We start from the raw sequence: 21,112 nt of genomic DNA on the forward strand, positions 1-21,112 counted from the left end.
ACAGAAGGGGGAGAACATTTTTTCTATTTCCACGCAACTCCTCTAAGGTATATTAATGACATATTTCAATATTGAAAATGGGTGGTCTTCCCCTTTAAGCATAAATAATGTCGGAAATACTTACAAATACAGCTTTTACTTTGAGTCACCCAATGTGTCCCGTATTGCCACCCAATTTTGATGATAAACATGAGCATATAAATGAATTGTGACGTGCTAGTGGAGAACAGTTTAATGGGTTTGTCCACACCACTTAGGGTTTGTCAAACGCTAATGGTGTTGTCAACTACATTCATCCCTGTGTAGCTGGAATATGTGACTTGTCTACAACACTTGCAGGATTGTATGGCAAGCTTGTAAGTCAAGTGATTTCCATGAGAAGGATATGAAACAACAAACATAAACATGAGCTCGTTTGAATTTGCTGCAGGTCAAATTCACAACCTTACATTCAATTTACAACATAGGCATTTAGCAAACACCTTTAATCCAGAGAGAGGTGGCAAGGTGCAAGTCTGTCTGTGCAAGTTGGATTCCTCTGGTTGCTATATGGTGACAGTAAGCCAAGAGTCAGGGACGTGCTGGCCATTGGGAAAAGCGGGACAACTCCCGAACGGCTGGTTCATTCCCGGCCAGTCCAGGCAGGCCATTAGGAAAAAAATACAAATAAAATGTCGGCCTTCGTTCCATTTTGGGGGCTGGGCGGCCAACAAAGTAAATCGTCACTGTCGGGCAGAAACCTCCTATCTCCAAGTTTCAAATGTGTAATTTTTTTTTCGCAAAGCAAAGCCCTGCTTCATCATACAAGGCCGTTGCACAAAAATAGTGAAAACAGCAGATCTACAAGCACACACCGCCTCGCACCGCGAGGCGTTGTGCTAAAACAAATGGTTTTGGACATACAAGGTTTCCACCCAAAAACGACAAAATATAACTCATGTACAGTAATTGGCCCAAGCTGGCTTGTCACTTGTCATGATCTGAAATGGGAAATCTTTGAGTAGCAGCAGCGCTATAGAGAGAGATCTCTCTCTATAGCGTGCAATGAGGGCCTCTCCAACTCTTTTTCCCGGGCTGAATCAGGGGCCCAGCACGTCCCTGCCAAGAGTGCATGCAAGACTGCACCTAACCCGTGTTTCACCTTTACTGCCGTTGCTGCTACACCAAGACCTCTCCACTGGGATTAATGAATGTTTATCTGATTTTTCATTTTTTAAATAGACGCAAAGTCACACGGGGGAGAGGGGGGAGGGGGGTGCTTCATCACTGTAACATTAAATATGTGGTGTTAATATTTGTAAATTGTGTGTTTGGAGTGCTTCATCATGGTCGATTGTGTGCGTGCGTGCGTGCGTGCGTGCGTGCGTGCGACCGTGCGTGTGTGCGCACGCGTCTTGTTTCACGCTACAAAGAGGCTTACCGCCTACTCTCTGTTGGGATTCTTTTTAGACAGCGTTATCGTCGAAGCAAACAAACACATAAACAGAGGAGAAAACTCAAATTAATTAACTTTCAGAGCACAAAAATACAATCCTTTAAAGCTTCAAGATTCAAAGTGTATCTTGAAGTCTGCGTGTATGGATGATAAACAGGCCTCTTCCCTTTCCCTCTGTTCCTCTGCCCCTCCGGTCACATCACAACAGCATAAGCACCACGCATATCGATTTCAACAGAGACCAACCCCCAGGGGTCATCAATGTGGCCGTGGCAAAGACATGGCCGTGAAAATCTCAGATTTTCTGTTTTACACACCATTATAATGTTCCTATTTTGATCATAAGACCCAATTGCTGATTGTCAATTTCCTGGGTTTTCTTCAGAACACGTCTGACACTGATTTACTATGACACTATATTGCGCATATGCGTCCACTATCTCAAACATTTTATTTGCAAGGACCTACATAATACTAGAAATACTGTTCCTACGAAACAGTGTGGGCTCGCACGTGACTATTATTCTGCAGCGTGCTAACTGTCATGTGAAGCTCAACCAATACTCCAGCTAACACCACTCCCAGATTTTCCACACCTCAATTGCACCTCATTGGCTAAGGGCCCTGCCTTTGTACTGTCTGCGACGGAACTCACTATATAAATAACTGCCTTAATACTGTCTGCGACGACGGAACTCACTATATATAAATAATGAAGATAACATAGTGTTCTCGCCTTTCAGGCGAGCCCAAAACAATAACTAAAATAAAAACTCTTAATCAAATAAATTGTTCTTAATTTCTTATGTTTGCCAACGTGACTATATTCTGCAGTGTGCTAACTGTGCTCAACCAATACTCCAATACTCCAATACTCATTGGCTAGTGGCTCTGCCTTTCTACTGTCTGCGGCACAAATATGCGGCAGAACTCACTCTATAAATAATGAGGATAACATAGTGTTCTCGCCTTCGGCGAGCCCACAATTAACTAGACCAGGTCAACCTGGTTGTGCCAGACCCCCTGTCTGTCATCATCATTTATGACATCATGCCTTTTGTAGGCATGTCATCATCATGTCATCATCATATATACCCTTTATATAGAAAACCCGGACAGACAGACCGACATTTGCTTATGTAGGCTTACCCATTTCATGGGTCTGGCAATAACTAAAAAGATGCAATTGGAAATTGCAAGTGTGGTTGCCGTGACTATATTCTGCAGCTAACTGTCATGTGAAGCTCAACCAATACTCGAGCTAGCACCCCTCCTCAAATGTGTTTCCTTCAATTTCCAATTGCATCTGATTTCCATCAATTTCCAATGGCATGTGATTCACAAAAAAGTTTATCTAGTGGTGAAAATAAAGTTTCCCCAGGACTACAGTGTGTTGCCCTGTCGGGCAACCACACTAATAGCTAGAAATGCTGTTCCTACGAAACAGTGTGGGCTCACTGCTCCCTCATTGGCTAAAGGCCCTGCCTTTATACTGTCGGCCAGTTTATTGAGGAGAACCTTAGTATATAAAGATTTGGGAGAACATACTGGCCTGGGAGACCATACGCTTTCAGCGAGCCCACACATCTTTACTTTATAAGAATTTGGGAGAACATTCTACAAAGGATTTCATGTGAGTGTTGTTGTCATTTATATCAGGTCGCAATTGTTGATGATGATGTCACCTAGAACACTGCTCCTCATTGGCTAAGGGCCTGCCTTTTCGGTCTTTTTGTTGTTGTTGCATAGAATAAACTTGACATAAAGATTTGGTATAACATACTGGTCTCGCCTTTCAGCGAGCCCACAATAATGAGACACAATTTGGTTCCATGTACAGGGTATATGTTAGTTAGATTGGGTAACTCAGTTAGATCGTGGTAAGAGCACTCGTTTTGTCGTTCACCACACACCCCTAACACCACCTGGATCAATTCACTTTGATAGTCTCTTATCAGCGCACCTGTGTAATTCTGCGTATTCACCATGAGATGGCGACAACAGCCATTCACTTGTGTAGTCGCTGACGTCACTCGTTTGCGACCACTCTTTCTTTGTTTATCTATTAGCCTAGCTCAGCTGTGTTTAGCCATTAGCTTACTATGCCTAACTCTAACCCTAACCCTAACCTTAACCTCAGTAAAACTATGCCTAACCCTAACCCTAACCCTAACCCTAACCTCCGTGGGGTGAGGCGCTATCATTCCTGCCGACGCTACGTTGTCGTTGTTGTGGATCAAAGCGACCGCTTGTTCCGCCCCGTGCCGCACGACGAGCGCTCCGGTTCTCGATCTAACTGTTTCTCGATCTAGCAGTGACATATACATACTCTGAGTTACAGACCTGTTATCGTCATTCAGGGCCATCTCTTAATAGTAATATTAGTGTCTGCTTATTTTGCATGCCCGTGGCAAAAATGGAATTTTGACAAAAATGTACACCGCAAGCCTCATGCATGGCGACGACCCCTGCCACCCACTCCACTGCCAACTCCTTAGTGTCCATGGCATTTACCGATATTTTTACACTGTCAAGAACACTCAGGATTACACACAGGGAAAATGCCATCCTAACGTATCACGGCACCATGTCTGATATCTAGATCGGGCAGAGCTGCCTCTTTGTTCCAATGAGGGTCTGGTTCAGCACAAATAAACGTCCATCAGGTCTTGGACCTGTCACAAGTACCGGACGGAGCTCACAGGTAGCAGACCTGCACACAGCATCAATCATGCAACAGGAATACAACCGAGTGTTCTGCTTTGGTGACATCCTCCATATCATTGCTCTGTCACTGCTCTCAGTGCTCTGTGTGTGTGCGCGTGTGTGTGTGTGTGTGAGAAAGATGGAGGAATCACCTCTGGCTTCATCCATCCCTCTCAGGGCACTGAGCCAGAGTGAGAGACAGAGAGATAAAGAGAGAGGGTTGGGGGGGGGGGCTTCAAGAGAGAAGAGGAGACATGTCAAGGCCATGGAGAATGACAGTGTTATTTCTTATTTCAACCCACAGAGACACCGGTGGACTCTGCTGCAGAGAATCGGCACTGCGTCTAAATCCGTGGTTCTCAACCTTTTCATGCCGTGACCCCCAATTAAATAATCATATTTTAAATGGGGAACCCCCCACCCTAAAGAACACTATGAGTTGAGGCTTTCCATTTTGTATAACACGGTTCTATTGTGAAAATAGCAGATCTGCATGCTCACAACGCCTCGCATCGGCTATTCACACAATTTCTGCCTCTGATATTTGACAATTTTGGCCAATGTTTAATTTGTCATTTTAGAGGTATTAAAAAGTCCTTAAATTGTCATTTTAGAAATGTGCAGATACCCAATATACACTTCAACTTTTTGTTGGTTTGTTTACTGTTGAGTGAGAAAACAATGTTGCACATTGAGATAATCATCTGGGGACCCCCCAAAATAATTTGGGGACCCCCTTGGGGGTCCGACCCACAGGTTGAGAACCACTGGTCTAAATCACAATGAGACAATAGTCAGTTATTTTACAGAAACAAAACACGATACATAATATTGCACATGCATGGGTGACTGTGGTTGGCTGGTCTACAGCTCTAAATCCCTATGAGACTACGATCCCCAGGTTGTTGCTGTAAACAGAAAGACTGCATTCACAGTTTACTTCCACAGATAATATACTCATGGGAAACAATCACACTTACAAACCCAAGAAATTGCGAAGTGGCAAGTCCCACCAGCTCATTAGCCGCGTGCTCGAACTGCCTCCGGAGAGAAATCGCCCTACGTCCACAATCAAACAAATGTACGGTAGATAGGCCTATGGTGAATGAATGAATATGGGCACAATCTGAAAGAAGAAAGGTGCACTCAGTAAAGCACAAATCTCCACCAGGAGGCATCCCCCAATAGCGATGTATGCAGTTAACCCTCTAAGGCCCACGGTTGTAATATTACAACGTTTGTATTTTATCCAAAAAAAGGTTTAAATCATTTTATTTTAGCTCCCCCTACCACCTAAACACCACCATTGGATTCTATTGTTTAGTATTACAATGCCATTGGCCACAATATTTGCATATAAATACCCCCCACAGGGGCTGACATCCACACCCGCTGAAATTCCAGAGTTTTGACGGACAACATCTCACTTTTTCATGGAAGATATACCTCACAAAAACATAAGTAAAATGCCTGTACTATTTTTTTTGGTGATCATTAGAATGTCTAGAACATGTACATATGTTATTATTGTGAAAAATATCCCCCATATGTAAATTAGAGCATGATTTATGATTTATGATTTATGGCTATAAAATCTTACAAAAACATTTTTTTTAAAAAAACATTACATTTTCCTCTTAATAGGACTCCTACAACACCATCTGATTTTTTTCAATTTTTTATTTCAAGTATTTCTTAATGCGGGCCTTAGAGGGTTAAATGTCAACACATAGCCATGAAAGCAGAGCGTATATTGTAGTTGTTCTCAAAGTTCCTTGTGCTTTATTTTCTGTTTTTCCAGGGGTCTTCAACAGGGGATCCGGGACCCCTAAGGGGTCCTCAGAGTTACTTCAGGGGGGCCGCCAAATCTTTGTGATAGGATCATTCTTTTAAATGAACAACTTGAACCCTCGCATCACTGTTCTGAAAAGAACTTTAGCCAAAAATTGCAGATCTACAAGCTCTCAATGCCTCGCGCTGTGAGGCGTTGAGAGCTTGTAGATCGGCTATTTTTGGCAAATAGGTTTGGTGTAGAGGTAAAAAAGAGCAGACCAAGAATAGAGTGAATGCTCAAGTTAACTAAAAACACAAATCCAACAGACTGATGGCAGTGCTGTCAAACAAGTCTATGAATCTATCTATGAAATAGATGAAAATCTGCATCACACATTTATACAATGTAGAGGGGGTCCCTGCTTCATCTCTTTCTCAGCTAAGGGGTCCTTGGCCTGAAAACGTTGAAGACTTCACAGTACTTGGAGGCCAGTCTATGACGTCAGAAGTACAGTATGACGTCAGTCGTATAACGTCATATTGATGACATCAGGGATCTCGATTTATTGGCAAACACAGAAATTATGGATATTTTTGCAGAACAAGACACTAGACTGCGGAGGATTACAATTAATATTTATATATATATAATATTAATATATATATTATTATTGTGATGTCGAAGAAGGAGGCAAAAGAAACGGTTAGTATGGTGGAGGTTTTAGAGAACGATGAAGAGCTGGAGGAGGAAGCCTCAGCAGTTTTAGGAGGATCGGACCATGAGAGATGCTCCTATCCACAAGGCTATGTGAAGCGACAGGCCTTGTATGCGTGTAACACGTGCACGCCAGCGCACGTTGAACCAGCAGGCATCTGTCTGGCCTGCTCTTATAAATGTCACGACGGCCACGACCTCTTTGAACTTTACACAAAACGAAACTTCCGCTGTGACTGCGGGAACGGCAGGTTCTCCGATCTGGAGTGCACACTATATCCAGAGAAGCAGATGTTAAACAGCGATAACAAGTACAGTCACAACTTCTTTGGGTTGTACTGCACCTGCAAGAGGCCTTATCCAGACCCAGAGGAGCAGGTGGAAGACGAAATGATCCAATGTGTCATGTGCGAGGACTGGATTCACAGGCGGCACCTGGGCTGTTTGCCTCCCGACTCTGAGGAGACTCGGGAGATGGTCTGCGAGGGGTGCATGAACCAACATTCGTTCCTGTGGAAGTACGCCGCCCACCTCAAAGAGCTTCCGGCTCCCGGGTCAGCGAAAGAGAGGGAGGCGAAGACAGAGAACAGTAGAGTGGAGGGGGTGAAGAAAAAGGAGGCCTGCAGTGAGGCGAAGAAAGGGAACAGAGGGGTGGAGGTGAAGAAAGAGACGCTGAAGAGAAAGAAGGAAAGCGGAGCAGTGGCCTCGACCAGCCTGCATATCAAAGAGCAGAGTGACCAAGATGGTGTTCCGACGTCCAAGCGAGCTCACCGGGAGGTGCCGTGCAGGCTGAAGGAGCTGAGGCTCGTCGGTTCGGAAACCAAATCAGGAGCCGTGTTCTGGCCATCTGCCTGGAGATCCAAACTCTGCTCCTGCACTTCCTGTCAGGAGATGTACTCTGCCGCCGGAGTCAGTTTCCTGCTGGACGAATCCGACACTGTCCTGGCCTATGAGAACAAAGGAAGGGACGACGACCAGAGAGGTTGTGACCCCCTCAGCGGCCACGACCTTCTGATGGCCGCACTCGACAGCCTGGACCGAGTTCAACGGCTGGAAATGATACATGAATACAACGACATGAAGACCGAGTTGAAGGATTTCCTGCAGAGATTTGTGGCGGAAGGAAATGTTGTGACTCCCGATGATATTCGACGGTTCTTCGAGCAACAGCAGAGTCGAAAGCAAAGGCGTTCCAACGCAGGACAGTTCCACTTCAGCTGAACGACATCTGGACACTGCATCTGAATCTGCACAGCTGAACATCTCTATACAATAATAATAATGATTGCATTTTTATAGCGCTTTTCTAAGTATTCAAATCGCTTTACCATGGTAATTACTTGCACAAGTAGAGCGTGCAAGACAAGTACTGTGTCCGGTGCAGTCTGTTTCCGACTGCCTTTAGCCAATGAGGGACCAGCATTCTTGGTGACGTCACCATCAACAAGTGCGACCTGATGTAAATGGCTGAGGTGGGTGAGAGTGGGTGGAGGTGAGTGGAGGTGGGTGGCAGGGCCTTTAACCTGTGTAGGAGCCGCGATCTTAGTGACGCCAACAAGTGCAACCTGATATAAACAACAAGGTTGGCAACGTGCCAACTTGCCCACCCACATAATAGGCCATACATTGCCACGAGTGCACAAGGAGCAAGTTGGCACCACGACCAAGTGCAGTCTAGTTCATTCATACATTTGGAGGGGAAGCGGTGAACAGTCGACGCCAGCATCCTCACCTCCCAAATTCACACACCAATGGTCCAAGCTAACACCGACCGACTCATTGGAGGCAATGTGGGGTTCAGTGTCTTGCCAAAGGACGACATATGGACAGGAGGAGCCAGGATTCGCATTGATACAGTTGTTGAGGGCTGCTAGCGGTGCTTTGTGTGTATGTCCATGCAAAATGGACAGGCCATCAAATATACTTATTATACGCAACCACATGTTCCTTTACTGATTGGTCAATCTAACTAGACTGCACTCTGTTGAAGTGCCAACTTGCCTCTTGTGCACTCGTGACCATGTATGGCCTACGTGTGCGCCAGCAGAACGTGTACAAGTAATGATGATGAGATGTCATGTGGGTGTGATGATGATAGATCTATCATCATCATCAGCACCTCTCTCACTTCACACAGGTGTGATTTCTTTTTTCAAGCGGTGAAAGCCGCTTCCAAGGAGTGGCTTTGTGTGTCCCGTACATGTCCATATATGGTCATTCCAGTCCAGAATGAACAGGTTTTATCTGTCCCGTACATCCAGAATATGTGTCTCCCGTACATGTCCATATATGGTCATTCCAGTCCAGAATGAACAGGTTTTATCAGTCCCGTACATCCAGAATATGTGTGTATCGTCCGTCTCGGTCTGATGATTGGATGATTAAAAATGTCCAATGAGACCATACTTTGAGGATTGGTCAAGCTTCACATGACAATTCGGCCCTCCAGATAAAATCATGAATTCATTCAGAATTGGAAGAATGTATAGATCTAGAACACAGAGTTCATAGCTCCAGAACACATAGAATAAAAGTTCACCGCTTCACTTCGAACCGAGGTTTGATTTTTAAAATCTGGACTAAACTGAGGTTGGTTTATAGCTCTAGAGTGTGGAAGTGGAACCAAATGGGCCCTGCGGCAGTGACTCAAGAGGTTGAGTGCCCATCTGAGAAACATCACGGTTAGCTCTCCGGTGCCCCTGTGTTTGTGTCGAAGTGTCCTTGAGAAAGACACGGAATCCCTAACTGCTACAGATGAGCAGGTTGAAGCCTTGCATGGTTTTCGCTGTCGGTGTGTGAATGTAATGCACATTCTAAAGCAATTTGGATAAAGGCTACCTATACACTGTAAATACACCATTTTCTTACAATTTTTGTTGGACCGTTCTCTAGATATGCAAAGGGAAACAGTCACTCAGAGTCAGTCACACAAGTCAAACATGGGGAAACCAAACATGTAAAGAGATGGATCTTCCAAAAGGCATGCAGCCTAAGTGCTCTGCTCTTTCTACTCGGCATGGTTCCTGAGGTCCACGCTCACGAGGATCAGGTGTTGGCATTAGCCGAGCTTCTAGAGATGCGACTTTCCCGAATGAATCGAATCTTTTCAACTTGCATCTCTACGAGCTTTGCAGGAGGCTTAATCAAATTAACTCATGTAAAAGGCACCACTCACTTCACACTGGGTGTGATTTTTTTACGACACTGAAAATACAGATGAACAACGTTAAGCAAAGATAATGTGTAAACAAACAACATTTAACTTACACTGGAGTAGCTTGGACAAATACGTCTTTTTATTAATGGATGGAAGGTGCTATAGGACAAGAATGTGGAGGTTTTGGGGCACTTTCATGTTTAGTGTTTTATATTTTGGTGTTTACCAAAACATGTATATTTTGGTGGCTTGCACCGGAAAATATGTATGTTTATCAGATGGCCACTCTACCTGGTCACAGCATTGCGATTAAAGTGGCTGGTTAGTTGTATCATTCCCATAAGCCATTCCATACATATCCCATAGCCTGGAGGGATGATTTTGCAGCACTTCATAATAGACTAACGAAGTCATGACGTGACTCGCTCATCCCCCGGTTCCAATGAAGTAATTCTCTATGGAGAATAACATTTAGTCATCTTAAAATCGTCTCATATAAGCATTGCGGTCCAAAAATAAACAAACAGTCTTTGCAATATATTGTCGGCGAGGTGGCTCTGTGTGGTTTATGATAGTCAGTCACTCATATTTGATAAAGCTAGTGAAAATGTAACTAATTCGGCGACAGTAACATTAGCGTTTTCTCACCATCAGTTGTCAAACCGCTGAGATAATTGTTTATAATTGGAACACAGTTCTTATATGACGCGATATGAAAAAGGTCTATGGGAATTCAGAATGGGGGAAGAAAACCGCGAACCAGGTAGGATGTGTAAATTACATCACACTTCACTACTCTATACGACCTACTGTATATGAACAGCCTGTGACATCAGTCATCTATGACCACAGCTGCCTATGACGCATGACTTCAAATCCACAGCCTACAATTTCTGAAATGTAAGGCTGGATCCGGGTGTATTTCAGTCTATGTTACCTGTCATTTCTACTCCTGGGAATCTTTTTATTTTCTATCAACAGGCCCAAAGGCTGAATGACAAGGCAAAGAAAGAATGAACAGATTAGATGTAGCCAGGAGCACTAAGCTGTCTACTCAAGGGCTTCCGCTCAACCTTTAGAGAGTGTGTGCATGTGTGTGCTTGTGTGTATGCATGTGTAGAATGATGGACCTCTGGGGCAGAGGAGGGATTTGGTGGGGGAGAGACATTAAGCAGTCAAGGGCACTAGTAAGTACACACACACACACACACACACACACACACACACACACACACACACACACACACACACACACACACACACACACACACACACACACAACACACACACACGCAAACACACGCTCACGTGCGCGCACACACGTGCAAATGCAGAGTCACTTTCGAGAGTGGGTGAGGAATCGACACAGGACATCCAGGTCCCGGGGGAGGAGAGGAGCGAGGAATACAGACCTGGGACCATTGCAGCCTGCAGGTCACCTTCAAACTATTACCTTTTATAACGCTCTCTTTCATGTTCTTCTAACACATACACACACACACACACACACGCACGCACACACGCACACACACACACACACACACACACACACACACACACACACACACACACACACACACACACACACACACACACACACACACACACACACACACACACACGTGAGAATGCACGCTCACACAAGCACAAATCAGTCGATCAATCTTATAGATCATACATGGCGGCAACCCGCTTTATACAGCGGCAACCCGCTTTAATGACTTCAGTCTGTATTAGTAGCTTAATTACAACTGACTGAAGTATTAAAAAATATATTCTTTTTATGTCAAATGTATTTTTATTTAAAGGGGAGAACCACCCACTTTCAACATTGAACTACAGTACAGTATGTCATCAATATACCTTTGAGTTATGTGGAAATAATAAAAAGGCTGGGAGAAAAGTCTCCCTGTGTTGCCCCTTCTTCCTTTAAGTTCATAACGTTAACATAAATATAACTAAATGCATTTGAAAATTAAAAGAAAATTTTACTTTTCAGGATTCCAATTAAAAAATAGCACCAAAAAAAGGATTCAGTATTCCAATTCAAAAATTGCCCACCCCGTTATAGATATACGTGTATGTAGATAGATAGATGACATGGATCTATGAATATGTATGTTGAAACTTAAATTAAAGCTTGCTTTTAGGATTCCAGGCAGCCCACAGCTCATAGCAATTCAAGGAGGCTGAGGTGCTTAAATGGAATTGCCCCGCCGGATGACCTTGATGCATACTTAATGGAGACACACTCCAAGGAGGTGACATAAGCTAATGCGCTATAGAAGCTTAAACTTAAAGCTACTCAACTAGCGCTGAGGAGACACAGTAGTGAAATGTAGTTTCCCTACAGTCCATGCAAGCATCAGACGCTATTAGCAAATATACTGTATCTGTTTTCAATGCCAAAAGATTATGTGGGGGAAGTGGCAGTCTTAGCAATAAAGCTAACGTTAGGCAATAATTTGCCAATGCTATTTGATCTGTGCCTGATGGGAGTCTCAGCACATGCTTAACAGGCTCAGATAAGCCACAACCATAATCAATCTACCATGAGGGATGTCGCCTAAACCGACAGCAATTTGAGCTAAGCCACCAAGTAGTATCAATCCCGCAGAGTCAGGTACGGCTCCAGCCGACACACCAATAACACAAGATAATGACACTAAGGAGGGTTAGCAAGGAGGGGCATGAAAGGGGAACACAGGCACGCCAGCTCATAACAAACTCAGTTATTTGACCATACTCAGTCAAACCATCGCGTCCATATGCGACTATCCATTTGAAAGATGGAGGCTCTCGCGCCAACCTCGAGTCCAGCCGCTTGTGTTTGTGTTTTTAGCCGGCTTGCAAAGACCCATGACCAATTGGCAAAAGCCTGTGTAATTCTTTCATAGCTAGCCTGAATTCCGGCCACCCGGGGATCTCGAAGGGGACGGCCCACAGCACCACCACACATAAGTAATGGTCAGAGATTAGACCCGATTGATAAAGGTCCTTATCATACGACCCGGCTGGGACCCGTTTGGAGAGTTCGTCTATACCCCAGATGAACTCCTCTAATGATTCCCTTCTTGAAGACGTAATTAAACCCTCGGCCCATTGTCTTGATTCATTAGCTGCACAGCGCGCTTTGCCAACCTTGATCAATTACACGACCACCTCTAGCAGCCAGACTCTTTAGTAAACATTGTCACGTAAGCTCTGTCACTCCGTAGGTGGCTGCTTGGGAGAACGGTGCCACTGTGTGTGTGTGTGTGAGTTGGTATTTGTTGCATGTGCGTGTGTGTGTGCACGTTTACGGTCATTATGGCCACCTTAATGGATGTCTCAACAGCAGCAACAGCACTGAAATAGGACAGGCACTTGGTACGCTGGGAACATGCACATGCCCTCGTGCTCATGTGTGCTGTGCTCATGTGTACGTGTACGTGGACTGCATAATGTTTATGCTTAACCCATCAATCAGTCCAAGTGCAGATGGCCAGGCCAGTCTTCAAGTGTATGTATTGTATGCCAATACTTAGACAAGACACTCCATATTTGGGCGTGGCTATGATGACATCAGAGGTGTGCCCGCCCGCTAGCAGGCCAGTGCCCGACCGGTCCTCCCTTAAGTCAATTTGAATATATATATATATACAGTACATATACAAGGCACAAGTTGGCACCTCAGCAGAGTGCCAAATTGCCCACCCACATACAGCACCAATCTCAGTACTTGCACGCTCTGCTGGCGCACAAGTAGGCCATATATGGTCACAAGTGCACAAAGCGCAAGTTGTCACCTCGACAGAGTGCAGTCTAGTTTCTTTTTTGCCTCCCTCACAGAACCCAACCCTGTCAGCTAACTCTAACGACGACATTTGAATAGCTGACTTCTTGTGGCCACTGGTGATGTTAATCATCTTTGACGTCGGTCATCTATGACATATCTATGACATCTATCATATGACATATCTATGACATACGTATCTATGATGTATGTCATCATCACAACTATGTAATTTAGATTGAAATAAGGAACATTGAGGAAGGTATGAGTTAATGCAGCGAATTAAGGAAGAGTACTACGATTAATGCGAGACCTTTTGAGTTGCGAATCTTACCAATATCAATATGGCAAAAATACTTTGGATCATTGTGTTATCGGTTATTTTCTTTTCATCGCTGATAAACTGCCAACTGGGAATATTGCACATTTCCAATGGTGTCTCTAGCAAAGAATACTGCCTTGTGTACAATTCCACGTGGAGCCCCTTGCCAGAAACTCTTGAGAGTGCTTCACAGAGTCCACTGATGAACATGATATCGACCCTGCTGTGTGATGCCCTGGTCAGTCCAGAGCCGACAAGAGACAAGGCCCTAGTGGTGAGAAGAGGCTTCTGTCCATTCAGTCAGAAGGGTCAAATTGCCCAAGATCTTGGGGCATCTGCTCTGCTCATTGCCAGCACAGACACGTTGATCCCTCCTTCAGCGATTGAGAGGTCAGCGTATGAGAAGATCCGTATTCCTGTGGCTCTCATGAGGTACCGAGACATGCTCGACGCACAGCGGGTGTTTGGTACGCAAATGCAAGCGAAACTATATGCACCACAGCCTTCTCCATTTGACTCTAGTATTCTCCTGCTACTGATTGCCACTGTCACAGTGGTCTTGGGCGGTTACTGGTCTGGGGAGTGTGAGAGAGAACTGTTGAGCATTCGTGCGTCCGGCAGAGGACGGGGCGAAAACAAAGAAGACGACATCCGTCTGTGCCTGGACTCGCCGCTCACAGTGACCATCTTTGTGGCCGTGATGTGCTGTACGCTTGTCCTTACGTACTTCTTCTACAATGTCCTCGTGTACCTCTATATTGCCATATTCTGCGTGGGCTCTGCTCACGCACTGTATTGCTGTATGGATGCTGTGATGGACAAGATAGGCTGTGGCAGTATGCGGTTCTCCAAACGGAATTGTACCTTCTCTGTGCCGTCACTCATATTGGCCGCAGCGTGCATCAGCACAGCAGTGGTCTGGGCAGTCTACAGGAATGAGGAACAGTGGATCTGGGTCTTGCAGGATTTCCTCGCCATCGCCTTCTGTTTGTACTTCATGAAGACCTTCTCACTGCCCAGCTTCAAGATCTGTGTCATTCTGCTCGGCCTCCTGCTCGTATACGACGTATTTTTCGTCTTCATCACTCCGTACTTCACTGAGAATGGATTGAGCATAATGGCGCAGATTGCCTCGGGCCCGGGTGCATCACTAAAAAGGAGGGACGATGATATGGTGTGGGTCCCTGCTGAACCCCAGGCAGTGCAGGCACCCTCTGAGAAGCTGCCTCTATTGATGCTAGTCCCACGATTCCCAGCAAGGGCTCAGAACCTGTGCGGTTTGACGCAGTTCTCCATGCTGGGCTATGGAGACATCTTGGTACCAGGCTTGCTGGTGGCTTACTGCAGCAGGTTTGATGTGTGGATCAACAACTCCAGGAAGATCTACTTCGTCTCCTGCTGTATCGCCTACGTCCTGGGGATGGTGGTGACCTTCGCCGCGATGCAGTTGACAGGAATGGGCCAGCCGGCCCTGCTCTACCTAGTGCCCTTCACCTTGATGGCCTCTGCCCTGGTAGCGTGGCACCGGGGCGAGATGAAGCAGTTCTGGGCGGGAGCCGTCTATGAGGGTAGAATTGACCAAACCTCCATTTTATGAGAAACATGCAGTGAGTTTGACTGATCAGCAAGGAACCATCGGCTGTCTAGATCAGGGGTTCCCAAACCTTTTCAGCGAAGATATATTTGGTGTCATGCCGGGACCCAAACATACAAAAGTACATTGTGAATGAATAACTACAAAGCTACAAGTGCTGACAAGCCTCTAGATCTGCTATTTTCTCTCTTTTTTTTCGAAATTCTTTTAAAGAAGGTTAGATTTGCTCATGTCTAGAGTTATGTTGCAGCAGTAATCCAACTGATATGGCCATATATGGAGATCAGGTTTTCCCCCATTTGGGGGCCGGCAAGGTGGCCAGCAGGATTATATTTTACCGGCCAACAAATTAATGTATCGGCCATATTATAATTAATGTTACATGCATGTTTGCAGATACAGTAGGCAATGTTACAGAGTGTACACAGAGGCAGCCCTCGACTCACACTGGCGCTCCCAAGAAACCTGATACGACAGTCAACAAATCGTCGTTGTCGGGTGGAAACCTTGTACAGTATGTCCAAAACCTTCCCTTTTTTGTTATTTAAAAAAAGATTTCAAATAGTGAAAATAGCAGATCTACAAGCACACAACGCCTCGCACCGCGAAACGTCCTGTGCTTGTAGATCTGCTACGTATTTTCACGGGGTCCTCCCTACGTTCCCCAGATTCTACCCACTGAGCAATAGTCGGATATTACACGACTAGTTATTTTTTAGCCATCATTTCAACCAGCTAGAATCCGGTTATATTCACACCGAAAATATACTTTGCAATTTATTCCATAATTCGATAACTATTTATTAAAAAAACAACAGTAAGGTGCTTAACTGATCTCCTAATATTGGACTAACATAATTATAATATCCGTTGATCATTATTAAGTATAGTTTAGATCTAGCCGAGATTTAGCCGACTAAGTATAGTCGGCGTATCTACGTTTATATTTAGACAGAATTTAGACAATTGAAGTTAATCCCTGTTTTAATAAATATTTATTTAAAAAACAACTGCACGTTGCAGAACTGATAGCCAAATATTGGTGTAAAATAGCCATTCATCACTATAAGGTATACGTCTGGACGGTCTGGGTGTAGTCGTTTTAAATACAGCATTTCAACGACTATCTTTAGACCATGTAAAAGTTATCCTTGGTACTAAGGCGCGGTAAGCCGGTAGAGTGTTAATTAATTACCGTGATTGTGTGTAGTCACTCACTGTAAAGTGGAAACGTCCAGACAGCATGCTACTCTGAATTACATTTCTGACAGCAACACACACAGTCAAACACAGCCGCGGCGCCGCAGCGGCCGCACACACACACACACACACACACACACACACACACACACACACACACACACACACACACACACACACACACACACACACACACACACACGCTAAGGCTGTTAGCTCCTAGGTGCTAAACTGCAGCATCACTAGTTGCTCCAAAACAAAATAATTGTAATCGCTATAGGCTTATTAGGCGCCCAATACATTTAGTTTCCTCAACAATGTGCACTACCCTAAAATGAACACAGGTGGGCAATGTCACCTTTTAATACGGCCAGAAAGTCTATACTAATATATCGGCATTGATGGCCGAGTGGATAGCGTCACCGACTTGAGTGCCAGAGATCCCTGGATCGAATCTCACCGTTGCCCTACTTTTCACTACTTTCGACGGCCGCTAACGGCGAAATGTAGACTTTTTCTATCCGACTAATAGTGGTCTAGTGTAGCAACCCGTGTAAATATAGCCGACTAAACAACTAGCAAAAAATTGCAAATCTAGACCTTTACAACACTGATTTTCAACGCGTGGTGTAGAAGATAAAAACACCACTATTAGGCAACTAATAAACCTCAAAATGCTCAGTGGGTATGTTTCCCAGGTTCTGTGTTCCCCACTTCCCATGTTAACATTCGCCAGGTTAACATTCACCAGCGTCGGCAGTTTATCATTTCACCAGGTTATCGTTCCCCAGCGTCAGTTTTAGGTTAGGTTTAGGTGATAAGTGGGGAACATAGAACCTGGGGAACATAGAACCTGGGGAACATACAGTAGGTACGGTCCCATTTTCACTACTCTTGTGCGACACTCTTGTATGAAGCAGGGCTTTACTTTACCAAAAAAAGGTACACATTTGAAACTTGGAGATACAAGGTTTCTGCCCGACAGTGACGAAATGTGAACTTGCCGAGGCTTGGAATCAATCACAGATATGTTTGTTTACACGTTGTCATAATCAAGCGAGTTGATTCATTGACTGATGTTGCATTCCCAGCTGCATTAGCCGGGCTCTCTTGACTCTCATTACACGTTATCAGGCAATAATGAATTATTGCTTCAGGGTGGTTGTTGTACCACATCATTTTAATTTGACAGGACATTTTACACATTTGAAAACTCGTGAAACGGGACATTCTACACTATGACAACAAATAGCAATTCATTTGAGCAGTCATGAGCCAACTTAGTTGCACATACAGTAGTATCAAGTATCTACCATTATTAAACAATAGTATAAATCCCCTTAAAGTGGACCCTCAAGAGCAGGGATGGGCAATTATTTTTTCCATGGGGCCACATGGACAACAGAAAATAATGTGGAGGGCAGGGCCAAAAGGCAGTGCTCCCCGCAAACTAAACACGCAGTTTTACCTCCAACTTCAGTAAATAAATACTTAGCAGTCCAATAATTTTAGTTGACCAGTCTGACCACCTGCTTGTTATTGAGACAACACTCCAATGATCACACACACGTGCTGATGTACGCATTGCGTCCATATGTACGTGAACAAAAAAAACTTTAAAATAAAAGAAATGCAGCTTTAGTCCATGCAGGAGGTGTAGAAAATGTGTTTATTTTGTAATTTGCCATTAACCCTACAAGGGCCGGTCAGAGTGAACCAAAGGGCCGCATACGGCCCCTGGGCCGCACAATGCCCAGGTCTGCTCAAGGGAATATTGCTTCTTTAACCAGTGGTTTGAACCATCATTTGAGCCCCACAAAGGGGCTGTAAATGGAAAGAAAACATTGTTAGAAGAATTCTCCCAGAAATGGGAGAATGGGAGGTATATTGGATGTGAGCCGCCAGTCACCTCACACTTTACAGGAGAGCTCAAAAACTACTATAAATTCTATAGAAATCCTGTCTATCTGTGTTTATAACCGTAGCCAATCACGGGCCACGGGCTGTGTATGTCGTAGCCAATCAGAGAGGGGCAATCAGTGTCATCATAATATCGAGGCATATACAGTATAAGGCTGCATATGGGTATTGATCCAATTTACCCTAATCTGAGAGACTTGAGCGGCCCGAGATTTAGACGGGTAAGGATCCCTTATGGACGGGTGAGAGGATGGGTGAGGATCTAGTCAGTATAGTCCGATTTTGGTCAAACATGAGTTACCTAAATGTTCAGGCCCATGAGATGCTCTGCTGTTACAACTACATCCAAGGGCAAACACTGGCATATACAGGACTATTCCCTGTTACAGCTCACTACCGTAAAAAGAAAAATAATGCAACTCATAGTCGTACTGTAGATTCACATCAGCCTTCAATTCCAGTGCCAGAAACTCATTGTCACCCACTCACTGACTGAAAATAGAGCAAAGCAGCTTTGAATCACACCAGTAAAACACATTATGACAGCGATAGAATAACAGCTTGAAGCACATTAGTACACACATCATACCACACAATGTGGCAATAGAGCAACAGCTTGATCACATTTGTACGTGCAGCATTCAACACAAGCAGCCTCAAAAAAGAAAAGGAATAAAAAACAAAACACCTGAGAGAAAGAGCGAGAGAGAGGGAAGGAAGGAAGGAAGGAAGGAAGGAAGGAAGGAAGGAAGGAAGGAAGGAAGGAATATGAGGAATAGGCCTACATCGACATGCCACCAAGCCAGTCATGAACCAATACAGCCGCCCTGTCACAACCTTCAAAGGCAGCCAAAACACTACATCCATATCAATTCCAAATGTACGTTTGGAATTGATGGTTGTTATGTTCAAAGCCCAAAACCTCTAGCTTGAACTAAAAAGGACATTAGCATTACATAGCTTTTTTTCCCCTTCCTTTCTTACAACTGCCTTCAGCAACAAAACAACATGACTAGCCCTAATCCTATAACTGCACGCATCAGCATTCAATTCCAGAGCCAGAATAAACAGTCACTGACAATGTTTCATTGCCAACTGGCCATTTGGTCCCAAAATGACAGCAATAGTACAACAGCTTGAATCACATTAGTATGCAAACAGAATACAACACAAGCAGCAGCAGCAAAGAAAGAAGAAGAAGTAGAATAAAAAACAAGATTCCTACCCTGAGCCGTCTTCTACTTGACTTCATAAATTGTGTAAGTGATGGCCGCAGGGTCAAACTTTGGAACCCATGGCTAGAGAGATGGAGCGCTTCGATCTGGGACGAGCCCTTAGTAGGGTTGGGGTTTACCAGGTTAGCATTCACCTTAGCATTCAGCAGCGTCGGACTAATGGGACGTTGTAATATCGCTACGTGCCCAGGATGAACATGTTAACCAGCCAACACGCATCTGTATGGGGGGGGTACCAGTGAGGGCAGGGTGCGTCCACACAGTACGATACAAGCAGAAAGTAGCCTGGTTAATAAACCAGACTGCACAACACCACCCCCTGTTGGTAGTGGTGGTGTTGTGTAGTCTGGCCCTTCACATTAAATAAGCTTTTTCCACCAGCCCTCAGAAAGGGCGAGCCAATCAGGGCTGTAGGCTTGGGGCACGTGGTGGGAGGTGGCCTGGTTCAAAACCATTCAGCCAATCAGGTGAGTCTGTGTGTATTCAAACACATTCCCCCCTCCACTCTTATTACAGACATCAAACAGATTGTAGTCTTTGATGCTTTCAGTGACTAGGGTTACCAACTCCCAGAGTTTCAAATACGGGACACCTCATTATATTTATGAGGAAAGTAGCGTCGCCAAAGGCGACGCTGAAAAATCGTGTATTTTCGGTTATAAAGTTGGCTAAAACGAGTATTTTCCTATATTAAATCATATTTTTCCTTTCACAATATCATTTCGGGTGTCTTTGGGCCATTTCCTAAATATATTATTTCTCCCAAAACGGGTCTACCTGGTTCTTATGTGCCCACTCTCTGGTTACCCAACACTAGTTTAATCATATTGGAATGGCATACAGTAACAACCTTTAGGTTGTAAAAACAAAATCAACGCATGCTTATGTTATTTCACATACCAGCCAGTCTGGGGATGGTCTGGGGTCGCTTTAGTTGGCAGGACAAGACTCCCAGAAATACAATCCATGGCTTATTTTCTGCTTGCTTGCCTGCTTTTTCACCTTGTTGTTTAGGCTATCACCTATCATGGATTCATGTCTAATCTGTTTGTACACAATCTTCTGTAACACGTTTTTATAAGACATTAAACAATGTTCTGAGCCGAGCACTGTCGTATGCTCGCGCTCGCATGCACTTGTATCGTCTCGCGCAGGCAACTTATGGACTGAACCTAGAGCCCATGGGAAGGGATTGGATTGGCGGAGACTGTGTCTTAGCAACACTGTAGCCAATGGGCTGCTTACAAACAGTGCAGCGCCCCTCACAGCAATGGGATGCA

The 21,112-nt window shown here is 44.6% G+C and overlaps 2 protein-coding genes across 2 annotated transcripts; both read left to right on the forward strand.

Annotated features, from left to right (window-relative positions):
• Positions 1-6,590: 6,590 nt before the first annotated feature.
• Positions 6,591-7,850, forward strand: LOC308280092 (putative E3 ubiquitin-protein ligase UBR7; the record flags this gene model as incomplete). The annotated part of the gene is made up of 1 exon (XM_080720354.1): positions 6,591-7,850. One exon carries the CDS (start codon positions 6,591-6,593, stop codon positions 7,848-7,850), a length of 1,260 nt encoding a protein of 419 aa, XP_080576480.1.
• A 6,055-nt stretch (positions 7,851-13,905) lies between these two features.
• LOC308280093 (signal peptide peptidase-like 2A) lies at positions 13,906-15,480 on the forward strand (the record flags this gene model as incomplete). Its single annotated transcript, XM_080720355.1, has 1 exon — positions 13,906-15,480. The coding sequence occupies one exon, from the start codon at positions 13,906-13,908 to the stop codon at positions 15,478-15,480; it is 1,575 nt and encodes a 524-aa protein (XP_080576481.1).
• Between the last annotated feature and the right edge of the window lie 5,632 nt (positions 15,481-21,112).

Source organism: Nannobrachium achirus (assembly GCF_963921795.1).
Source record: "Nannobrachium achirus genome assembly, chromosome: 24".
Lineage (NCBI taxonomy): Eukaryota > Metazoa > Chordata > Actinopteri > Myctophiformes > Myctophidae > Nannobrachium > Nannobrachium achirus.